At 31.1% G+C, this 23,560-nt stretch overlaps 1 protein-coding gene across 26 annotated transcripts in view; it reads left to right on the forward strand.

The window, feature by feature from the left end:
- LOC139522719 (kinesin-like protein KIF28) overlaps positions 1-23,560 on the forward strand; it is an 81,306-nt gene that overhangs the window by 21,258 nt on the left and 36,488 nt on the right. For all 26 annotated transcript variants that reach the window (XM_071316196.1, XM_071316195.1, XM_071316205.1 and 23 more), the window contains exons 7-14: positions 11,689-11,767; positions 16,960-17,026; positions 17,835-18,021; positions 19,896-20,051; positions 21,020-21,117; positions 22,083-22,183; positions 22,682-22,832; positions 23,323-23,398. In XM_071316196.1, coding sequence (XP_071172297.1) covers positions 11,689-11,767; positions 16,960-17,026; positions 17,835-18,021; positions 19,896-20,051; positions 21,020-21,117; positions 22,083-22,183; positions 22,682-22,832; positions 23,323-23,398 — 915 coding nt within the window. The remainder of the gene's footprint in view (positions 1-11,688; positions 11,768-16,959; positions 17,027-17,834; positions 18,022-19,895; positions 20,052-21,019; positions 21,118-22,082; positions 22,184-22,681; positions 22,833-23,322; positions 23,399-23,560) is intronic.

Here is a 23,560-nt window from a genome sequence, read left to right on the forward strand (position 1 = left end):
TTTTGTACCCTTTATAATAGTGTAATTGTGGTATGAAATGTGGAAATTCTATCTGAAACTTCTTTTATCATGTTATACATGTTTTAATTTGTATCACAAAATTTAATAACTTAAGAATTATATTGGTATGGCCTAATTAGATTTGTGAACTCATATGATGTAACAAAGTCCAAAGACAATTCTATAAATTTTGTTTAACCCAGCTTTATGCATATCTTTTCCAAATAAGTTCCCCGTTTCAAAATTTGTTGTTTGCCCACATGATCTACAAAATAAGTAGGGCTTAGCTTTTATATTTTATATTCAACAAGAACACATCCTGAACTAATTCATGTCAATATTTGAGAGCATAAGTATCCATTGTTTTTATATATGAATGTCTTAACAGTTTGTTTTTATGTATTGGTACACCACTGTTAGTTGCTGTCAAATTATGTACCATATTTGTATTTTTTCTTTATTAACAGTTTTAAACAAAAAAACAAGTTGGTTTTCTTGTGAATTTTGTTACATGTTTTGTCTTTGAAAGGTCTTTTGTAGCTAATAAATGGTAAACTACTACCACCTTAATTCACCTATTATTTGACAGAGCCCTTTGGCTGTTTCCATCATTTTCATCTTGGTCCTTGGTTATTGTTGTCTCATATCCCTATTTATATTAATCCTTTTTTAAGCATCATGACCAAAAGGAATAGCCATTAGCAATCAACATTTGCATCAAACACCCTTATCTGCAAATAACAAGTCAACACCAGGGTCATCATTATCACAAACTTGTCAAAACACTATTAAATTTATCAATTGTACATCAACATCATTTGTAAATATTGATCAACATAAAGATATCTTAAACCTTCAGGTATTTCACATCCAATCTTTTCTACACGAAGCACAAAAATGTCACCATTCACCAGAAAAAAGTAAAGAAATCTTTAAAAAGACTTTTTCAGAAAGGATATAGTTATGATACTGTTGTCAACTAATTAAAGATTGGATTTTTGACAGGCCAGCGACTTTTGTTGCAGAAAGCTCCACATAGGGATAGTGATCTACCTGCGGTGGCGGCGTTAGCTAACTTTTTAAGAGCTTTATATGTTAGAAGGTGGGAGACCTGAATGCTTCATACTTTGTATGTAGATGCCTCATGTTACGAAGTTTCTGTCAGTCACATGTCCAATGTCCTTGACTTCATTTTCAATGTTCAGTGACTACTTGAAAAAAAAGTTAAGATGTTTTGTAATGTTAAATTCTCTCTTATTATAAGTAAAAGGATACTTATATTTGTTATGTGCATACCTTGCAAGGTCCTTATGCCCGTCAGACAGTTTTCACTTGACCTTGACCTCATTTCATGGATCAGTGAACAAGGTTTTGGTGGTCAAGTCCATATCTCAGATACTTTAAGCAATAGGTCTAGTATATTCAGTGTATGGAAGGACTGTAAGGTGTACATGTCCAACTGGCAGGTGTCATCTGACATTGACCTCATTTTCATGGTTCAGTGGTTATAGTTAAGTTTTTGTGTTTTGGTCAGTTTTTCTTATACTGTATGCAAAAGGTCAACTATATTTGGTGTATGGAATGATTTTTAAAGAAGGACGAAAGATACCAGAGGGACTGTCAAGCTCATAAAACAAAGATAAACTGACAACGCCATGGCTTAAAACGAAAAAGACAAACAGACAAACACAAGTACACATGACACAACATAGAAAACTAAAGAATAAGCAACGCGAATTCCACCAAAAACTAGAGATGTAAGGTGTACATGTCTAGCCGGCAGGTGTCATCTGACCTTGACCTTTTTTTCATGGTTCAGTAGTCAAAGTTAAGTTTTTGAGTTTTGGTCTTTTTTTTCTAATACTTTATGCAATAGGTCAGCTATAATTGGTGTAAGGAAATATTTTATGATCAATTTGTCAGTCTGGCAGGTTTTATTTGACCTTGACTTCAATTTCATGGTTCATTGCTCAGTGTTAAGTTTTTATGTTTTGGTCTGTTTTTCTTACACTGCAAGCAAAAGGTCAACTATATTTGTTGTATGAAAAAATTGTTAGCTGTACATGCCTGTCCGGCATGGTTCATTTGACCATGAACTCATTTTCATAGTTTGTTGGTCAATGGTTAGTTTTCTTGGTTAAAGTTAAGTTTATGTGACAATTGTAATAAAGTTTATATTTAGAACTATCAACAAATATCAATAATTAGTAAAGAAGGTGCGACATTTTAGCGTGTGCACTCTTGTTTCAAATTAACATTGATTCACTCATGCTTTTTTTGCATTGGAAATTAACACATTTGTTCTAAAACCAGTTGTTAGCTAACCCAAATAATTAAAAAATTCCGCTGATCTACAATCATGACGATTACTTGGTTAAAGCTTAAATGCATAGACAATGAAAAATTCTTCATTCAATCATTTGAAATTAGTTCTGGAATTTCCTATCTTGGTAAAATTGAGCTGATTGCTGATTGGTCACCTCTTCTACAGGGCTCTGATAAAAAGTTCAGGCCCTAGCAGGTACGAGAGGTAGATTACGAGGAGGGACAGAATTACAGTATTCAGGTCAGTTGTTGGCAAGATATGGGTGTGTTCCTCTCCTATATTATATGATGGCATTGTACTAAACCCCTAATGGGGAGGGGTAGTGATGCATGCTTGATTTTCATATAATAAAAACACAATATTTCTATAATTTTAATTGAGGTCTGGTCCTGGCATGGCAGTTACTGCTTGTAGCCCTTTGTTAATTTATGTTGATCATGGTCATTTTGCTAAGTTTCTTTAGGTTCCTATTCTAGAATTGAAATCAGACTTCTTTAAAACTAAGTATTACTGTGCATACTTCTGTGAGTTTGTTTGTTCCACATATTCTAGAAGTATAAGAAGAGGTTTCAGATCTCCCCAAAGTGTTTATTACCCCATCACATTTTTGCACCTGTCCTAAGTCAGGTAACTCAGGTCTTTGTTATCCTTGTATGTTTCAGAGTTTAGTGGGGTGTTCATTGTTGCTGAATGAGTATACATTATGGTTTTTGTGCCAGCGGAGGCCCACCTCCAGGTACAGGATTCTTTTCACAGTTTTGAAGACTCATTGATGGTCTTAGCAGTTTTCTGCTCTTTGGTCGGGTTGCTGTCCCTTTCACCCATTCCCTGTTTCTGTTCTCAAAATTTCAATTCATTAATTTGATTCTTTGCCAGTTATTAAGAACACTAAATGACTAGAAAAGAAATGTTTGAGAAAAACATATATTTGGGAGCTAGGTTTATGAAATGTAAATAATTCAAAGACAGCAGTATATATTTTAATGCAAAGACAGCAGTATATATTTTAATGCAAAGACAGCAGTATATATTTTAATGCAAAGACAGCAGTATATATTTTAAAGCAAAGACAGCAGTATATATTTTAATGCAAAGACAGCAGTATATATTTTTATTATACATTTTTATTTTTACAAGTTAACATAATCAACACTATTTTAGCTTCAATGAATGTATCTTTGATGGACCTTGCCAAGTCCCAATCCATAAGTTGTCTTCTTCATCTGTAGAGACACTTTTAGGAGACACAATGTTACCTAACTCAGTGACTACCTTGCACACAATCACTTCCCCTGTAAGGCTTAACAAGTGTAGGGAATGATTTGTACAGTTTGTGATTATAACCATAGAAGAGGTTACTGCTATGTCATTTGGTTTAAACTCATCAAAACCCCCATTATATGACCATTGGAGTTGCCCCCCTTTATCTATTACCACCACTCTACCTAGTCCATCATAAAATAAATCTATAACATATATATGTTCATTGTTAGTATATATTCTGGCTGGCCATGTAAATAGTTTTTGATTGTCTGTACCATACTCATATGTATGTAATATGACTCCCTTCTTGTTTATCTGTTCAACTTTTCTCACACTGTCTTCTGTAGGCTTCAATAAATCTACTGAATCACTTAATTCCACAAATATTTCATTTTGTTTGTTTACATGAACACCTAATGTATATAATGGAGCAAATGTCTTACATATTTTTATTTTACCATCTTTAGTATGTAGTTTCAAATCCTGTTGCATTGAAGATATGAGCAAATCTCCATCGGTCATCAATGTCATGTCATAAACCGGCAGTTTCACTTCTCTTTCAAATTTAATTCTGTCCTTCTCTAGTGTAACTTTCTGTAAGAGTTTATTTCCAAAACTTCCTATGTAGGCTGACTTGTCATTACACTTTATGAATTTGCTGCAGTCATCCAAATTTGTTTGGTAACTTTGTACGAGTTGAAACTCAGGAACTTCATAAACTGATCCAAAGAGAACACTGATAGGTTTGTTTGAAAGTTTTCCTGGTATGAATTTCCTTTCCTTTATTTCTATATGTTTAACAGTTTTATCTGGCATTGATTTGTCCAGAAAGTTACCGGTTACAAAAATTTCGAAAGCAGATTGGGAACGCAGTTTTTGGTCCAGCTGATTTATCCTCTTCTCTAATCCATCTTTTCTTTGTCTTACTGAGGTTATTTCCTTCTTAAGTTGGTCCTCTGTTGGTTTCCACTGTTTATCTTGTTCTGATAAAAGGGTTTCAGCATATTTTACAATGTTATCTTTGATTTCTAAAGTTTTATCTTTGGTTTCTATAATTTTCTGTCTATTTTCAGAATATTGTTTATTTCCTTCAGTCATCATCTTTTGCAAAGTGTTCTCCTTCTCCGTAAAGTGAGAAATGTCTGATTTAATTTTGGTTTTCATTTCCTTTATATCTTTCAATTTCTCGTTATAACATTGTTCCAGTTTACAAAAATCATGTTTCTTATTATCTTTACCATGTTCAATCAAACAGTCTGAACACACTAGCTCACTACAGTCTTTACAATACTTTGTACACACCTCACCATTATGCACTGAACAGCCAATTTTGGTTACGTTCTGTTTCCGGATGACTTCTGTGGTTTCTTCACTGTCATAGTCTGACAGATTTACAACTTTGTGTGTTTTTTTAAATAGTGGAATGTTTGAATGAACATTTGAGAAACAAGATTGACACATAAAAAAATCACAGTTAATGCACTTCAATTTAATAGAAGAGTCTGCACAATACTGACAAACAGTTAAAATCTGTGCTTTTTGCATGGAATTAGAGAAGCTGTCCATGATGTGAAATTTTCACAAATGACTTAAAAGATACATATTTGATGCATTTATAGTCAGATTTGTTGTTTGATTAATCACATCATCGAGATAGCTTTAAATATAGCTAAAGGTCATTATAGTTTGATATTTTTATGTGTTTTTACTTATACCATTTATTGTTTAAAAATTCTTCTAAATTTACTAAAAATGTTAAAACCTTATCTCATAGCACATTTTGAAAACAAGCATCTACCGAATATATTAAAAAGCAAAATATCAAAAATAATGTAAATATTGTTTGTGGCAACAACAAAAAAATCTGAAGATAGAATATAGCCTAAAGTACATGGCTAATGTGTTAAGAATGATCCCAAGTAAACTGATAGTGAACTGATATGATGTAACAAAGTCCAAAGATACTTTCTTGATAATGTTAAGTTTTACGCAATAATATTTAGTAAAACCTTGATCCTAAAGACTATGAACATTAAGATTTAATCCCAATAAGTAAAACAGTTTAAATCTTAGGGTTTGCACTCTTGTTTTGCTGACCTGTTATATATATTTAGCAAATATCTTGAAAACTGTTATAGTTAAAGAGAAACTGTAATCAACATAAATTATCTTCAAATTAAAATCTAAATAGTTAGAAACTTAAATTTACCATTTAGACAGTGAAAATTATCAGCAAGAAAAAACCTTTAAAAAAGTCAGAAATCACAAAATGTTAATCCACTTTATTTTCCTGAATTCTGAATTCTGTAAATGGTAGTCTCAGCAAATTATTCAGCTAAAATAGAATCTTTAAACATGCTTAGATAATGGATTGCAATAATGTTAAAACTTATATTGAAATGATATATCTGTGCCAGTTACGCCATTCAGGCATATTGCCCTGTTGTTTTAGTAGATATAGGAAGATGTGGTGTGAGTGCCAATGAGACAACTCTCCATACAAATAACAATTTAAAAAGTAAACCATTATAGGTTAAAGTACGGCCTTCAACACGGAGCCTTAGCTCACACCGAACAACAAGCTATAAAGGGCCCCAAAATTACTAGTGTAAAACCATTCAAACGGGAAAACCAACGGTCTAATCTATATAAACAAAACGAGAAACGAGAAACACGTATATATTACATAAACAAACGACAACTACTGCACATCAGATTCCTGACTTAGGACAGGTGCAAACATTTGCAGCGGGATTAAACGTTTTAATGGATCCAAACCTTCTCCCTTTTTCTGAAACAATAGCATAACATCACAACAAAGAAAAACATACGATAAAATATCAATTGGCAGACTTAACTCAATCAAAAAACGTATGATTAAACAATGAACGAATAAATTTGATCTGCGATATCTGAATACAAATGCACAGTTAATTAAATATTAGAGACAAACATTCATGACCAAAAAGCTAACAAACAAATTCAAAAACAGGACATGACTGAGAAATATTTAACCAATCAATGTTCACTTTAGAAAAAAACCGGTTTTTTTATAATCTTGAAGTTTATACAAATGTTGTAAGAATAAGTGAAGATATTACAAATAATCAAAGCTGGTGTACAGACAAGATCCGTATAAATAAAAAATGACAAAAAAGCATTATAAACAGTATCAACAGGTCGAATTAACAAGAAAATACGATTTGAGAGTACTCGCAGTTACTGATTTAGGATTGCTGTGTGATTGGACATAACTACTTTTCTCTCATTTTATGACATATAGTGAAATATTGTGTTTTGTAAAATTTTATTGGAAAATTACATTTACATACAGAATTGAAAATACCAAAAAATAAAAAGTTCATGAAAAATTTATTAAATTAATGTATGACTATATGAATAAGATGTACATGTGAAGGCAATAGCCCAACTGTGTATTTCTAATTGATACCATGATTTTATGGTTAATGCAAATCTTTGCAGCATTCAATTATCCTTGAGGGGTATTTATGAACCTTATTTAGGATAAAACTTGACAAAATGCCAAAGATTACATGTATAGACATTATGAAATAAATATATATTATGATAATAAGATCATACTGCCTTGAGCACATACATATATATTGATTAAAGGTATATAGGTTGTGATAATCCAATTTGATAATATTGGTTATCATCATTTATTTATATTTAAAAAGAATGATAAAAATTATTTCGGTAAATTTCAATGTTAAATCCTACAACTTAGGGTCTGGAGATCACCTGATGTACTTTTGTCAAAATTATCTACTTGTGCCGACATCGTCTGTCATTTATAATGTTATGTCATCAACTAGTCCATTTCTATGCGTTTGTTTATGTAGCAGTTCAATGTTTCTGTTCTGTTGTTTTCCTCTTATAGTTGATGTGTTTACCCCAGTTTTGGTTTGTGACCTGTATTTGTTTTCTGTTAGTTTATTTATGACTATTGAACAGATGTTTACTGCTGTTGCCTTTGCTGACTTTAATTATAAACATTTCATTTTCCTTTGCTTGTTGGAGTTCATTTTAAAATCTTTCGTATGACCAAAAATATATCACTTAGAGTAAAAATGCTTCAGAGGATGTATCACGTACATACTTCATTTAGAATGAATTATTACATGAAGAATAACCTGTACCAACTTGCTATACTACCCTTGTTATTTGATACTGAGTTACAGACACACATGTAATATGGCAGGATTAAACATGTTTACTGTTGCCAAACCTTCCCCTTACCTGGGACAGTGTACAAACATCTTCTCAGACATTCAATCATCAAAAGCATACGTATTTTAAAGTAATTTAAAAATGAATTATAAATGTTTGAAAACAAATGGTATATTGTTAGAGAAAAAGTGTGTAAGATAGTGGAAATCAGTACAGCACATAACAACAAAAATCTGAAACATGAGATATAACAAGCTGTGAAAAACAATTTAAACAACACTACCACAGTTTTCATCATGTTTTTGATTAACTGCTTAAAGGGCTTACAGTGCTTTGATTTAGGGTTAGGATTGCAGCTATTGACTTATTTGACATAACTTCATTTCTCTCATTTTATGACATAATAGTCAAATTATGTATTTTGTAAATTTTATTGGAACATCATTTACATAAAATTAAAAATACCAAAAAATAAAAAGTTGATGAAAAAATTATTAGATTAAGGTTTGACGATATGAATAAGATGTACATGTGAAGGCAATAGCCCAATGGTATATAATTAATTGGTGCCATGATTTTATGGTTAATGCAAATCATGATAGCATTCCATTATCTTTAAGGGGTATTCATTAACCTTGTCTAGGATAAAACTTGACAAATGCTAAAGATTACATGGAAATTAAGACATTATGAAATAAATATATATATTATGATCATAAGATCATACTGCCTTGACCACTTACTCATATATAGGTTGTGATAACCCAATTTGATAATATTGGTTATCATCATTTATTTATATGTAAAAAGATTGATAAAAAAAGTCGGTTAAATTTCAATGTCAAATCCTGCAACCTAGCGTCTGGAGATCATCTCATGTACTTTTGTCTCAATTATCTATTTGTTCTTTAAACAATAGAAATGAAAGGTAGGAGTACCTTGTTTAGGACATCAAGATTAGATCTTTTTTTCTGTGGGAAATGTTTTTTTAGGGAAATAAGTGATCAATGTTTCAAGATCTGGGAAAGTTTGATTTTTGGTGAAATGGAGATGACACTCTCTGCTGCTCCCCCTAAGAAGTGGTTCTTCAGCATACAATTAATGCTAGTAGACATCTTAATGTGCCCACATGGTCTTTCATTTATAATGTTACGTCATGAACTAGTCCATTTCTATGCGTTTGTTTTTGTTACAGTTCAATGTTTCTGTTCTGTTGTTTTCCTCTTATACATGTAGTAAATGTGTTTACCTCAGTTTTGGTGTGTGACCTGTATTAGTTTTCTGTTAGTCGATTTATGACTATTGAACAGGTGTTTACTGCTGTAATGCCTTTGTTGACTTTAATTATGAACATTTCATTTTCCTTTGCTTGTCAGTTTAAAATCTTTTGTATGACCAAAAATAAATCACTTAGAGTAAAAATGCTTCCACTAAAAACCGGACGTGAAATCAGGTGCTCCTGAAGGGAAAGCATTTCCTGCACTGTATACGGCACCCGTTGTATTATTTCTTTGTTCAGTTTGGTATAAATGATGGAAGGTTGTTATGACTGAGGAAGAATATCAGAAATGATTTCTGACACACTTTTGTCATATTGGCAAATCAGCTCATGATGGCGATCGTAAAATTTCTTGAGTGATGACCTCAATTTGATTGATTCATAGCCCTGTCTTAGCAACTTTTGAGACAGCAGTATTCCTTGTTCAACAAAATCAACGTACTTTGAGGTAGCTCTAGAGTATAAAGGTATCAATTGAGACACATATACTCCATATGCTGGTAACGCCTGGATGTTGCTACACAGAAATGGAAAGTTGACTATAGGAAATTAAAATCATCGTGTTTGGCATAAATTTTGGTATTCAACCTACCATCAGTAGTCATTTTGAGAAAAAGGTCTAAATATGAAGCAGATTTATCTGTGTGGGTAGTATCTTTTTCAAGTTCACTTGGATATATTAAATGTAAGTGATCACTGAATCTATTATTATTAATTAAGAGACAGTACATCATCAATATACTGAAAGGTGAAATTAAAAGACTGGGCTAATTTCTTTTCTCCTTTCTGTACAAGCCCTTGGATAGATTCTGCTTCATAGGAATATAAAAACAAATATGCAAGTTTGGATGCTATCAACAGAAGCAATATTTTCCACCTAAAGTTTCTAGTATAATTATTGTCATATGAAACTGAAGTTATTTGAGAGAAAGAATAAAGCAAAAAGAAACATAGGAATAACCTTTCCATTGTAATAATTAAACAATTGAGACAATTTTAGTCTCCAATTATTGATAGTATCTCTCAACTGGTCAGAGTCATAAATATATGTCTGTAGAATGAGAGGCTGCAAAAATCACAAAAAAAAAAACCTCTGAGGAAATTCAAAACTGAAAGTACCTTATCAAATGGCAAAATCAAAAGCTCAAACACATCAAACGAAAGGACAACAACTGTCATATTCCTGACTTGGTACATGCATTTTCATATGTAAAAGATTGGTGGATTAAACCTGGTTTTATAGCTAGCTAAACCTCTCACTTGTATGACAGTCACATACAAATCTATTATATTGTCACAACAATGTATGAACTAAGCAAACAGACATAATAGGTATTTTGTTTTGTTAAATACATCTGTTTGCCAAGACTTGATAGGCAATGACAGATAATTCATTAGGTTCAGTTTCTTGAATCTTATAAATATGCTGTCATGTAACTTTGGGTTACTTTATAACATGAATTTAATCTGGAGAATTCAACAAATTCTCCCCTCATGCAAAAAGATCAGGAAGACCTACAGTGTCTGCATTATACAATTATTTAGTTTAAGATGCTTGTCAGAGTTTAGATAAGTACATTATGAAAAATCAAAAACATAAAATTTCATTCTCAATTTTAATTTGTAGTAATAAATCATATGAAGAAGAACCACAGACTCCAAACTAAAGGTGGTCACTTTGACCTACATTTTATTTACATGATCAAAACTATGACATAGTATGTTAGTTCAATTTTGAAATTATTAAAAAACTAAGGTTTCAACTCCCTCAGGCAAAGTTGACTTTAGATGAATTTTGCTATTTATTTTGGGTATTTTTGACATATAGCTCTTCAACAGTTTCTAAGTACTTATACTGTATCTATCTTAGAGGATAAAATATTCAAGGAAATTTTATCCCCCGGATCATTTTACAGGGGGGATCAAATTAGTTGTTACAATACATCCTCGGATTTCAAATGTTTGGCTTTGAGCCTTCCTGATAAAGGTAAATCCAGAAAAGCACTTTGGACGCATAAAATTATTAAACATGTTGTTTTCAATTTTTTTTAATTCAATATGCTCTCCCATGGCCCTGGGTACTAGAAATGAGGTCTTAAAGTACTTATGCCCCACCTACGATAGTAGAGGGGCATTATGTTTTCTGGTCTGTGTCTCCGTCCGTCCGTCTGTGCATCCGTTCGTCCGTCCGTGCGTCCGTTCGCTTCAGGTTAAAGTTTTTGGTCAAGGTAGATTTTGATGAAGTTGAAGTCCAATCAACTTGAAACTTAGTACACATGTTCCCCATGATATGATCTTTCTAATTTTAATGCCAAATTATAGTTTTGACCCCAATTTCATAGTCCACTGAACATAGAAAATGATAGTGCGAAGTTCAGGTTAAAGTTTTTGGTCAAGGTAGTTTTTGAATGAAGTTAAAGTTACATCAACTGAAACTTAGTACTCATGTTCCCTATGATATGATCTTTCTAATTTTGATTCCAAATTAAAGTTTTGACCCCAATTTCACGGTTCACTGAACATAGAAAATGATAGTGCGAGTGGGGCATCTCCGTACTATGGACATATATTCTTGTTTGTTTATTCATTTAATACCTAAGTTAAAGATTTATTTTTTGTTTTGTAGGTTACAACTGTTCATTGTTTGCCTATGGACAGACTGGGTCAGGGAAGTCTTATTCCATGGTGGGGTATGGACCTAACAGGTAAATTTGACATTGAATTTCAACATAAAAGCTTAAAAGACCTTTAACATTTCTATATTAGAACATACTCATCACTTCTTGTCCAATGGAAAATCAGTGTTTTAATCCCTTCTAATTTTCATAGTACATGGCTTTTCATACAAAATAAAATGTTATTCATGAACAGGCATGAGGTAATGGTAATCAGTAATGGTAATTAGCTGTTATCAATTACATTTTACAATATAATCTGAACTTATCAGTAATCATGCAATTTCTGATTTCTTTAAAACTATATTAATATGGATTACTAATGCTGATAACAAATTTTGTATATGCAAATAGTTGATGATGTACAATATAAAACAAAATAATCAAAATAGAATTCACTATGATTGATCATATCTTCCATATAACAAGTTTAGTATAACCAAGTTAGACATGTAGTGTTGAAAAGTGTGATTTATTTTGTAAACAGTATTTTAAGGAATTTATCTTTCCATATGTTTCAATTTAGTTTACACAATATTTTGTTATAACTATAGGAAAATTCAATAGTATAGACCATTAAGGGAATTCAGTTCCATTTTTTTTTAACTTGATGATCAACATAATGGAGCCTACTTAATTATTCATTGACATTTTATTCCTTAACAATTTGTATACATTTTGAATTCTATGAATAATTTAACATGTGCTTTCTAACTTTAGTTATTTTAAACAATTATGAAGATATAAATATCTTATGAATTTTATATTGCAATTAAGACAATTAACTTTTAATACCCAAGGTATGTACCTTTGTTTGTCAAAAATATTGAAGTAGTATGGCAAGCCGTTTTGCAATTTATTCTTACTTCAAGAAATCTCATAAACTTTATTAGATATCTTATATAAAAATTGTTTATAAGATATCTCATATACTTTATTAGATATCTTATAAACTTTAGAAGATATCTTATATAACATTAAAGATATCTCATAAATGTATAACATTAAAGATATCTTATATAATATATGAGATATCTTATAAAAATGAAATGATATAATATATCTTATATATTAAAGGAGATATATCTTATATATTATAGGAGATATTTTGAAATTCGAATAAACAGTAAAACGGCTTGCCATAAAGTAACACATGTAAAAACATATTCCTGATGACGACGATCTAATCGGTGAAACATGTCGACTTAATAAAAATTGCAGATAACTTAAGTGTTGTTGTCAATCTAGTGGCTATTAGATTTTTTCTTTCTTTTGACAACCCTGCATACCGTCGGTATCCACTTAAGGAATCTCTACCTTCACGAAACTTCAGAGGCGTTGGTTCAGCAATCCGCCATATTTATATAATGTGTCAATTATATCCCCATTGACCATTAAAATACGTAATTAAATTTTTTTATTATTTGTTCAGGTTTTTTGGTTAATTGAAAGTTTATATCTTATGTATCATCTTGCACATCATTGATATGGCACTGCTCCTAGGTTAAATTATTAATAAGATGAATAAAATTATATAAAAAAGCATGAATTTTAACAAAACTTAGCTCTATTTTTTTTTGCCGATAAAAAGTTCTTTGATATTACAATTTACAATGTAAGCATAAGTAATACTCGTAAGAAAAATGATCTAAAGTATTTAATGGTAGTATGTGTCTTCAAATTTTCCTGCTATATCAATTCATTAGTTTTGATTTGGACATATTGACAAACAATTTTATTCAACATTTATACAGTGATTGAGATATTTTGCTACACCATTGCAATCTTGTTAGCCCAGTTATATAATGGATACTAAAAGGACAATCATAAGTTGAAACAGACCTGCAAAACTTGTCAAAAAATAAACAACAATAAGACTTAAACATATCAGTCTACAAGACACTATAAATAGAAAACCAAAGACAGTGGTAGAAGCAACACAAACCCAACTGAAAAAGTATATAAAGGTCAATATTTTTATTAAGTTTACATCAGCCAATTCATAAAACCATTTTGTAGAGATTTATATAAATTGGGAAAATGTCAAGAAAAAGTTGCCTGAAGAGATATACTATAGATTATAAAATCTATTAAAATGCTTCTACTGCAAACTCTTTGTAATTTTAGCTATATATATATATATAAATATAGCTATTGTTCATGTTAAACATTGACTGAATAATTAATGTAAAACCAACTTGGGACTATAATTGTCTATAGAGACGATGTTACATCATGTTTACTCTAGTCAATAGTAACTTATGATCTTACATTAGGAAAAATAATGGTTTAAAATGCTGACGTAATACTTGTGTACATTTATCAATAATTACATTGATGTTGATATCATGTTGATTAAAACATCTTTTATCTTTACCAGTGTCATCTAGTAAGATCTGAGTAAACTATGATAGATATATATTACATCATGTCTACAATTAGAGAATATAAAAAAAAACTCCCATCAAATTTTGATGTCATTTAAAAGTATAATGTTCAATACGACAAGGTTACATTAATGGATTGCTTGAAATGACTCAAAATCTGTATCTGAAATAGAAAGCTATGGAATACACTAAAGAAGAGAAAAAAGTTATAAAAGAAGAAAAGGCAACCAAGTGAACAAAACACTACATGATCAAAGTATTACATTGTAAACTCTACCAAAATTAGTGATGAAATCAGGACAGCTCTAGAAATGATTTGCTAAGCCTAATTCTATGCCACATGTGTGTTGACTTTTAAAACACAGAGAGGATGAAATGGACTTATCCAGGCGCGGATCCAGAGGGGGGGTTCCGGGGGTTGGAACCCCCCCTTTTTTTTGGAAGATCAATGCATTTGAATGGGGACATGTAATTGGAAATTTGATTGATCTAGTACACTTTATTGTGTTAGCATTTAGACATATGATTGAAAAAATGAAAACATGTTATAAATTTGATAAAGATGATATTTGGAATTTTAATGAAATTGTCATTGCAAGTCAATAAACAGTATGAAGCACTTAAACCATGAACAAACATATGCTGTGTTTTATTTCTAGCAAAAGTCCATTTTGTTTGAATTAGATCACATAATTTAATTTTTGAATAAGTGAAATTAAATAAATCTAATGTTTAATTAAATATTTATATTGTCTTATATTGAATTTATATTAAATCTGTTTACTTTTCCAACTACCTAACTAAAGAAGCTTTTTGTATATTCTCTCTGAAACATGAATCAGTTAAGTTTTGAAACACATATCGCAATTCCAGTTATTATACAGATATTTTACAAGAATAAAAATCATAGCTACAATAGGCAAATATTCAACTTAGTCACACAGTAAACAAAACTTTGCCCATTACCAGAGAGGTTAAATAACTTGGTTCAAAGAATGATTCTCTAAAACTGATGCAAACATTTACTTTGATGAGCTGTAGCAAAATAACTTAGATTTATATGTTTTATTGGCACCTTCTTTTCCATTATTGTTATCGTTCTATTTACAGGACAAGTGGGTTATCCAATCCTTGTAGTCACTAAGATGTTTGATTAGATTAAAACAAGGCTTACAAAAATAGAAACATCCTTAAATAGTAAATCTTATCATTTAAAATCCATTCAATATTCTGTTTGATGTACTAATTGATTGCTGCAACATAATCATGATGCCTTAAGTATAACAATTACTCTTCATTATGTATTCATTCTTAACGAATGATTAAAATAAATCTTTAATTGAAAGTGTCTTATCAGTCAGTTGTGATTGGATACTGATATTTCAGCTTCAATTTAAATCACTTTTTATACGCCCGTCAAAATTTTGACGGAACGTATTATGGTATACAAATGTCCGGTGTCCGTCCGTCCGTCCGTCTGTCTGTCCGGCGTAAACATGTCGCACCGTAACTTGAGAACGACTTATCTAAATTTCATGAAACTTAATATAGTTGTTTTTTATGATGGTCAAATGATCTGTATACTTTTTGGTGAAAATAAGATTTAAACTTTTTGAGTTACGGCACTTTGTAACTAAAACAGGGGTGTGTTTTTTTTTCACATGTCGCACTGTATCTCAAAAACGATTCTTGATTATTGCTTAAAACTTTACACACTTCTTAGTCATATTAATCTTAATATCTCTATACTTTTTGGTGATGATTTAAAATTTCATTTTTGAGTTAATGAGTATTTTGTAAAAAAGGGGGAGGGTTTTTTACATGTGGCGCCGTATCTCAAAAACGATTTATGATTATTGCTTAAAACTTTACACACTTCTTTGTTATATTAATCTAAAGATCTGTATACTTTTTGGTGATGATTCAAAATTTCATTTTTGAGTTATTGAGTATTTTGTAAAAAAGGGGGAGGGGGTTTTTACATGTCGTGCCGTATCTCAAAAACGATTTATGATTATTGCTTAAAACTTTACAAACTTCTTTTTTATATTAATCTAAAGATCTGTATACTTTTTGGTGATGACTCAAAATTTTATTTTTGAGTTATTGAGTATTTTGTAAAAAAGGGGAGGGTTTTTTTTACATGTCGCGCCGTATCTCAAAAACAATTTATGATTATTGCTTGAAACTGTACATACTTCTTTTTTATATTAATCTAAAGATCTGTATACTTTTTGGTTTGATTCAAAATTTTATTTTAGTGATATTTGTAAAAAAAAAACAGGGTGGGGGGGTTTCACATGTCCAGCCTTGTCTCAAAAGCAATAAATGGTAATTGCTTAAAACGTTCTCAGAAACTATTTATGATTATTGCATAAAACTTCCACACAAGACGTCGGGCGTATCATGCGCTCATGGCGCAGCTGTTTATTTATTTTTTTGCCCCACCTACGATAGTAGAGGGGCATTATGTTTTCTGGTCTGTGCATCCGTTTGTTCGTCTGTTTGTCCATCCTTTCGTTCATCCGCCAGTCCCACCTCATGTTAAATTTTTTGGTCAAGGTAGTTTTTGATGAAGTTGAAGTCTAATCAACTTTAAACTTTGTACACATGTTCCCTATGATATGATCTTTATAATTTTAATGCTAAATAAGATAAATTTTATCCCAGTTTCATGGTCCATTGAACATAGAAAGTGATAGTGCAAGGGGCATCCATGTACTATGGACACATTCTTGTTACTTGTATTATGATGTATGATATTGTTTTATATATTTGGTATGTGACTCTATAATAAAATATTCTGTCTGCCTTCATTAACATTTTATATTTCAGGGGAATTGTACCAATAACTTGTGATGAATTATTCCAAACCGTAGAAAACAATAGTGATGCTAATAGGGTTTGTATAATTTATATTCTGAAGAAATAAAAATCTCACCAAAATCAATATTCTTTGAAATATGTTTATATAAGGAAATAGATATAGATCTACATTTGTCAAGAGACAATAGTTGTCAAAATAAACATTCCATTGGAGAAGATGGGAATAAACAGAAATTTGCAGGAGACAATAAAAAACAAATGAAAATGCTCATTACTGGGAAATATTATTAGTTTATCAGTTTTTACAGTGCTTTTGTTGTAGTGCTGCATCTTTTGACTATCAGTAGAAGGTGTACAACAATAGTAGACCTTTCACAAGAAATTGTAGAAAATAAAAAAAGATAAGACCTTATAAACATGTATTGTTATTAGCAATTCATTTGTATTCATTGACATTTCAGTTACACTGTAATATGTTTTTTTCTAAATATACATAACCAGAATTGGTAAATAAAGAAAAATTGTCTTTCTGGAAGTAGTTATTCAATATAAACTACACAATAGAAACAAATGGAGATGTGGGCATATGTCTATAATGCATTACCCAACAACAACATACACAAGTCAAAATCAGAACGATCTTCAGAGATAAACATATACCGGATACACCTTCAAAAGACAGGATTCTGTACAATTTTCTAGCTCTTGTCCCAAAGCTAAGAAAAGTAGGGAATAAAAACTCTGAATGTAACATTAAGTAATCTTAGAGCAAAGACGTCAGACCTGAGAAAGAATAATGTGTTCATGAATGAGATTTTGATTATGATTTTAACATCTACGGAATTGGGCATGTCAACTAATCTTAAATGTATTTTCTTTTTCAGAGATTTGAAGTAACATTTTCCATGTTGGAAATATACAATGAACAAGTTAGAGATCTCCTGTCTAAAGATAACCCCAAAGGTGGCCTCCAAGTCAGACAGAATCCTAAACTGGGATACTTTTATGTAGAAAATTTAAAAAAGGTCCCTGTGGGGAGTTACAAGGAAATTGAAAAAAGAATGGAACAAGGTAATTTGGTAAAAAATTGCAGGTTGAGTCAAGTTGAAACTGTTATGGTTACTTTGATTATATTATACAAATATAGCCTTTGTATGAGGTCGATACAAGGATATATTGACCTGAAAGAAGTATATTGACTGAGGACGAAGTCCGAGGTCGATATATCCTGTATTGACCTCATACAAAGGTTATATTTGTTATATTATTAACTTCCGACCATGTTTGTATCAAAATCGTCATTTAGTTTTTTTGGAACTTCATAGATATTACATTGTCTCCTTGACAATGACAACATATCAGTTGTTATTTCATTTACTCTTTTTTATCATCTTATGTATTTGAAGATTTTTTTTCGTCAAATAATCATGGCGATCACAGAAATCATTTGTTTCAAAACGTTAAACAATATCCTGAAATTCATTACATGACGTCACAAAGTATATCGGATTTTAGATATTCTAAAAATAACCGTGCAATATGCTTTTTGCCGGTCAATATGCTTTTTGCTATCCGCTGTTTTCTCTCTACCTTCGAAAATATAGTTTAACATGTGACTATCCCTAAACGAACGAATCAAATTTGTTAAAATATACGAAATTAATAATATTAACATATACTTCATTTATTATGAATGCAAAATAAGGGATTGTGGTATGTTTGCCAATGAGTCAACTATAAAACATTGTGCCAAATTGATTTGGATTAAAGCATTTATAGGTCACTGTTCAGCCTTCAATATGACCAAAACCTGAAGTGTATAGTCCATACTCTTAAACCACACAATTGTATAGTCCATACTCTTAAACCACACAATTGTATAGTCCATACTCTTAAACCACACAATTGAAATGGTAAAAAACTAATAAAACTCATCAGTAATACAGAAATGCATGAAAATGAGAAATCTTTAACATTTAAAGTTAATTTTATAGTCCTCTTATAGGACTAGTACTTAGGGATCAATAAATGTGAAAATTGTAATCTAGTTATTTGACAACTTTATTAATAACCCACACTGAAAGATTAGAGACTATTTTTTAAGAAAATCTGCCACAAAAAATTTTATGTCAACAATTATGAATTTCATGAGTAGGGCAGGGCTTTTGTGGCCGAGTGTTCTAAGTAGTTACCACTGTAATCACTAGCCAGTCAACACTGAGGTTGTGAGTTCAAACCACTCTTGTGCTGGTGCACTCTGCTCCAATCTTAATTGACTAGGATTGTCAGTTTTCCTATCAAAGGTTGTGGTTTTTCTCAGAGCACTCCAACTTCCTCCACCAATAAAAAGGGCGCCACAAAATAGCTCAATAGCAGTGCTTTAAAGTTGTGTTAAAACACCAAAAATCAAAATCAAATGACTGCAATGAAGTAACTTGATAACATTGTTTTCTACTCTAGATACTGCCAGTAGAATTGTGGCATCTACTAATATAAATGCCACCAGCAGTTATAACTACTTCTATGTAACATTATTTATAAATATATTGTATTCTAGGTACTGCCAGTAGAACTGTGGCATCTACTAATATAAATGCCACCAGCAGTTATAACTACTTCTAAGTAACATTATTTATATATATATTGTATTCTAGGTACTGCCAGTAGAACTGTGGCATCTACTAATATAAATGCCACCAGCAGTTATAACTACTTCTAAGTAACATTATTTATAAATATATTGTATTCTAGGTACTGCCAGTAGAACTGTGGCATCTACTAATATAAATGCCACCAGCAGTTATAACTACTTCTAAGTAACATTATTTATATATATATTGTATTCTAGGTACTGCCAGTAGAACTGTGGCATCTACCAATATGAATGCCACCAGCAGTTATAACTACTTCTAAGTAACATTATTTATAAATATATTGTATTCTAGGTACTGCCAGTAGAACTGTGGCATCTACCAATATGAATGCCACCAGCAGTAGAGCCCACACTGTTGTAACTATAACCTTTGACCAGATCATCAAAGATTCAGATTCAGGATCAGAAACAAAGAAAAGTAGTGTGATGAACCTTGTTGATTTAGCAGGTACAACCTAATAAAAAATATTGGGTAAAAATCAGGATACAAGCAACTATACAATACAAAAACCTCAAAGAGCCACACTTATCTTCTACTTACACCAATTTTTTCTCCAGGCACTTAGGCTTCCTCCACCAATGAAAACTGACCGCCATAAAATAGCCTAAATTAGGTGCTTAAAAGTGGCGTTAAACACCAAAAATCAAATCATTGCATAAAAAATGAAATAAAATTGAGAATGTAAATGAGGAATGTGTCAAAGAGACAACAACCCAACCAAAGAGTAGATAACAAGACTTCTGCTGACATTTTTTGATGTAGCACATCATCAAGGTCATCATGTTTATAAGACATTGATAAATCTAACATAAGACTGATTACAGATTTTTACAAGAAAAACATATTTGTAGTTATGCTCTCAGAACCTTCACATTACTAAAAATATAAAGAAACATTATATCTTGTTATTGTTGGCTGATATTGAAGGATCTTAATTTGTTTTCCTGTTTTGATAACAATAAAACTAAATCTTCCAATAACTAATGGTGCAATGAAACTTGTTGGTTGTGATAAGGCCGCAACCATTTGATTTTCTGGGGGGGGGCTATGTTTTTTTTTTCTGGACAAATTTTTTTTTTCGCCTGCGGTGAAAATCATTTTTTTTTTTCGCGACAAGTCGGAAACAATTTTTTTCTTTCAATTTTAGTATTACATAAAGTGGCAGCTGAGGGTGAAACAAACAATTTTTTTTCTCAGAATCAAAAACAAATTATTTTTTTCTCCAAAAACTGGAAACAAACTTTTTTTTCCAAAAAAACCCATAGCCCCCCCCCCCCCCAGAAAATCAAATGGTTGCTGCCTAAGATGAGAAAACATCGTTGACAGTGAAACTACATTGTTTTGCTTATATAAAAACAGTAATTTACAAATTATTTATAACAGAAACATTAAACATTCATTTAATTATATTTTAGGATCTGAGAGAGCTGATAGTACTGGTGCAGTGGGGGACAGACTGAAGGAGGGGGCTAATATCAACAAATCACTTTCAGCGTTAGGAAATGTTATCTCTGTATGTAATAAATTCCAATATCATTCAAAAATGACTAAGTAATAGAGACAACACACAAACTAATGCTACACATATAATTCCAAAATGTTATAAAGGGATAGCTTCTGCTGTTGTCTGCTCTATGGTCGGGTTGTTGTCTCTTTGGCACATTCCCCATTTCCATTCTCAATTTTAGAGTCATGGTATAGAATATGTAGCTAGGGGTTGAAAATAGTCAAGTTAAATTATGTCAAAGAAAGACTACAAACTTCAAAAAGAAATAATTGTGATAGAATCTTTTGACGGTTACTTGTTAAAACACTCTGTAAACTCAATGTTGTATAAAATTATATTAATACATTTTGTTCACAAAACTTCATAAACTGTTCCCAATTGAGTGAAAAGTAAAATCACTAAAATACTTAACTCAAGACAGGAAAATTCAAAACCAAATTCTGATATGAAGTCCTTATTTCGCTGTGAAAACAAATCTGTGTCCTAATCAGCTCAAAATATGTTTGACACACACACACAAACTAACTGTTTATATTCTTGTTGTTTTCCTTTTTCCGCAGTAAATAAAATATTGTTTTCAAAACATCATATATTTTCCTTGATACCAGTTTTTGAACTTATTTTAAATATTAAAATTAAATGTACATAATTCATGAGGAGGAGGAAACAGGAACAGCCAAATATTTCTACGGTATTTTTGTATGCTTCGAACTATAAAAATATGTATGTGTCATATTTGAATAGAAATAATTCTGTAATGTTCTATGCTCATTTTAACATGGGCAGGCGTTAAGCTAACGCTCAGTGTAAAATATTGACAAATTTAATGCCAATCTATGTTAAAATGAGCATAGAGCATGACATTAAAGAATTATTTCTTAAATACAATATCTAGATATGTTTTGTATATTTTAGTCAGTTATGATGTATCTATTGTATCTATTATTAATTATTTGATGACTTTATTTTAGGCTTTAGCAGACTTATCAATGGGGACAAAGAAGAAAATAGTAGTTCCTTATAGAGATTCAGTATTAACCAAACTTTTACAGAATGCCTTAGGTGGTAATAGGTAAGGGAAGATAATCTAAAATCCTAATTTCTTAGTAAAAGGGAGATAATTTCATTTTAACTAACAAAATATATAAAATGTTCACCATTTGATAGACAATGTTTCCCAGACTAATGTATCAGTTGGTTTTCCTATCAAGCAGTTACAGAATATATGACATTTTTTAATGTCAAAATATAAGTATTATTAATATGAAGGACTGTAAGGGCTGATAAATTGAAATTTTATGTGACTGTCATTCAAAGGTTAAGCATAGTAATACTATAAAACTAGGTTTAATCCACCATTTTCTACATAAGAAAATGCCTGTACCAAGTCAGAAATATGACAGCTAGTTGTTATCTATATGTTTGATGTTTGAGCATTTGATATTGCCATTTGACTACGAACTTTCTGTTTTGATTTTTCCACTGTAGAGTTAGGTATTTTTGTTATTTTTCTTGTTGATAGCAATGTAGGTTTAGTTTAATGTATTAAACTGTTAATTTTATATTTCAGTAAAACAATAATGATAGCTGCGTTATCACCTGCTGATATTAATTATGATGAAACACTTTCTACGTTACGATATGCTGACCGAGCGAAAAAGATTAAAAACAAAGCTGTTATAAATGAAAATCCTATGGATAAACTCATCAGGGAACTTAAGGTAAAGTTAATATTGCTTTAGTTTGAGTACAGAGCTGATGATTAATGGTGTGGTATTGATATTAGAAGAAATAATATACTTTCTCTGGCAAAGTCTTAATTATGTTACCTAGGGTCTTTAATAGGAAAATTGTTAGTAATTTTATTGAAGAAATTGAATGTGTAACTGTTCATTCTATTTCCAAAATAGAAAATGGGGTTCATAACTTATTGCCTACATAAAGAAAGCTGGCAATGTGGTAATTCTTGATTTGTTTTTAGAATAATCTATTGTTTTATTTAGGGGCCAGCTGAGGCCTACCTCTGGATGTGGGATTTTCTCGCTGCATTGGTGACCCATTTTTGGCCTATGGTTGTAATCTGTTCTTTGGTCTGGTTGTCTCTTTGACATTTTCCCCATATCCATTCTCAATGTATCATGTAGCACCATTTTATAGTAAAACAAAGGTGATTGTCAACATACAATAAATGAATGAACAAATTATTTTCAGGAAGAGAATGAGAGATTGAAGAAGTCCATGGAAGGAGGTGGTCTTATTGGACATGATATGGGGATGACACCTGAGGGTAAGAATAACAATGTGACCTTGATTTTCATCGTCCTGAATATGCATGAAAGATTTGCCACTGGACTTTAAGCAACCAACAATCGATCAATCTTAATTTAATTCTTTATGTTCTAATGCTACTGTCTTAATGAAGTATTTACGCATTCCAGATGTTTGGAAA

This window comes from Mytilus edulis, chromosome 5 (genome assembly GCF_963676685.1).
Source record: "Mytilus edulis chromosome 5, xbMytEdul2.2, whole genome shotgun sequence".
Taxonomy (NCBI): domain Eukaryota; kingdom Metazoa; phylum Mollusca; class Bivalvia; order Mytilida; family Mytilidae; genus Mytilus; species Mytilus edulis.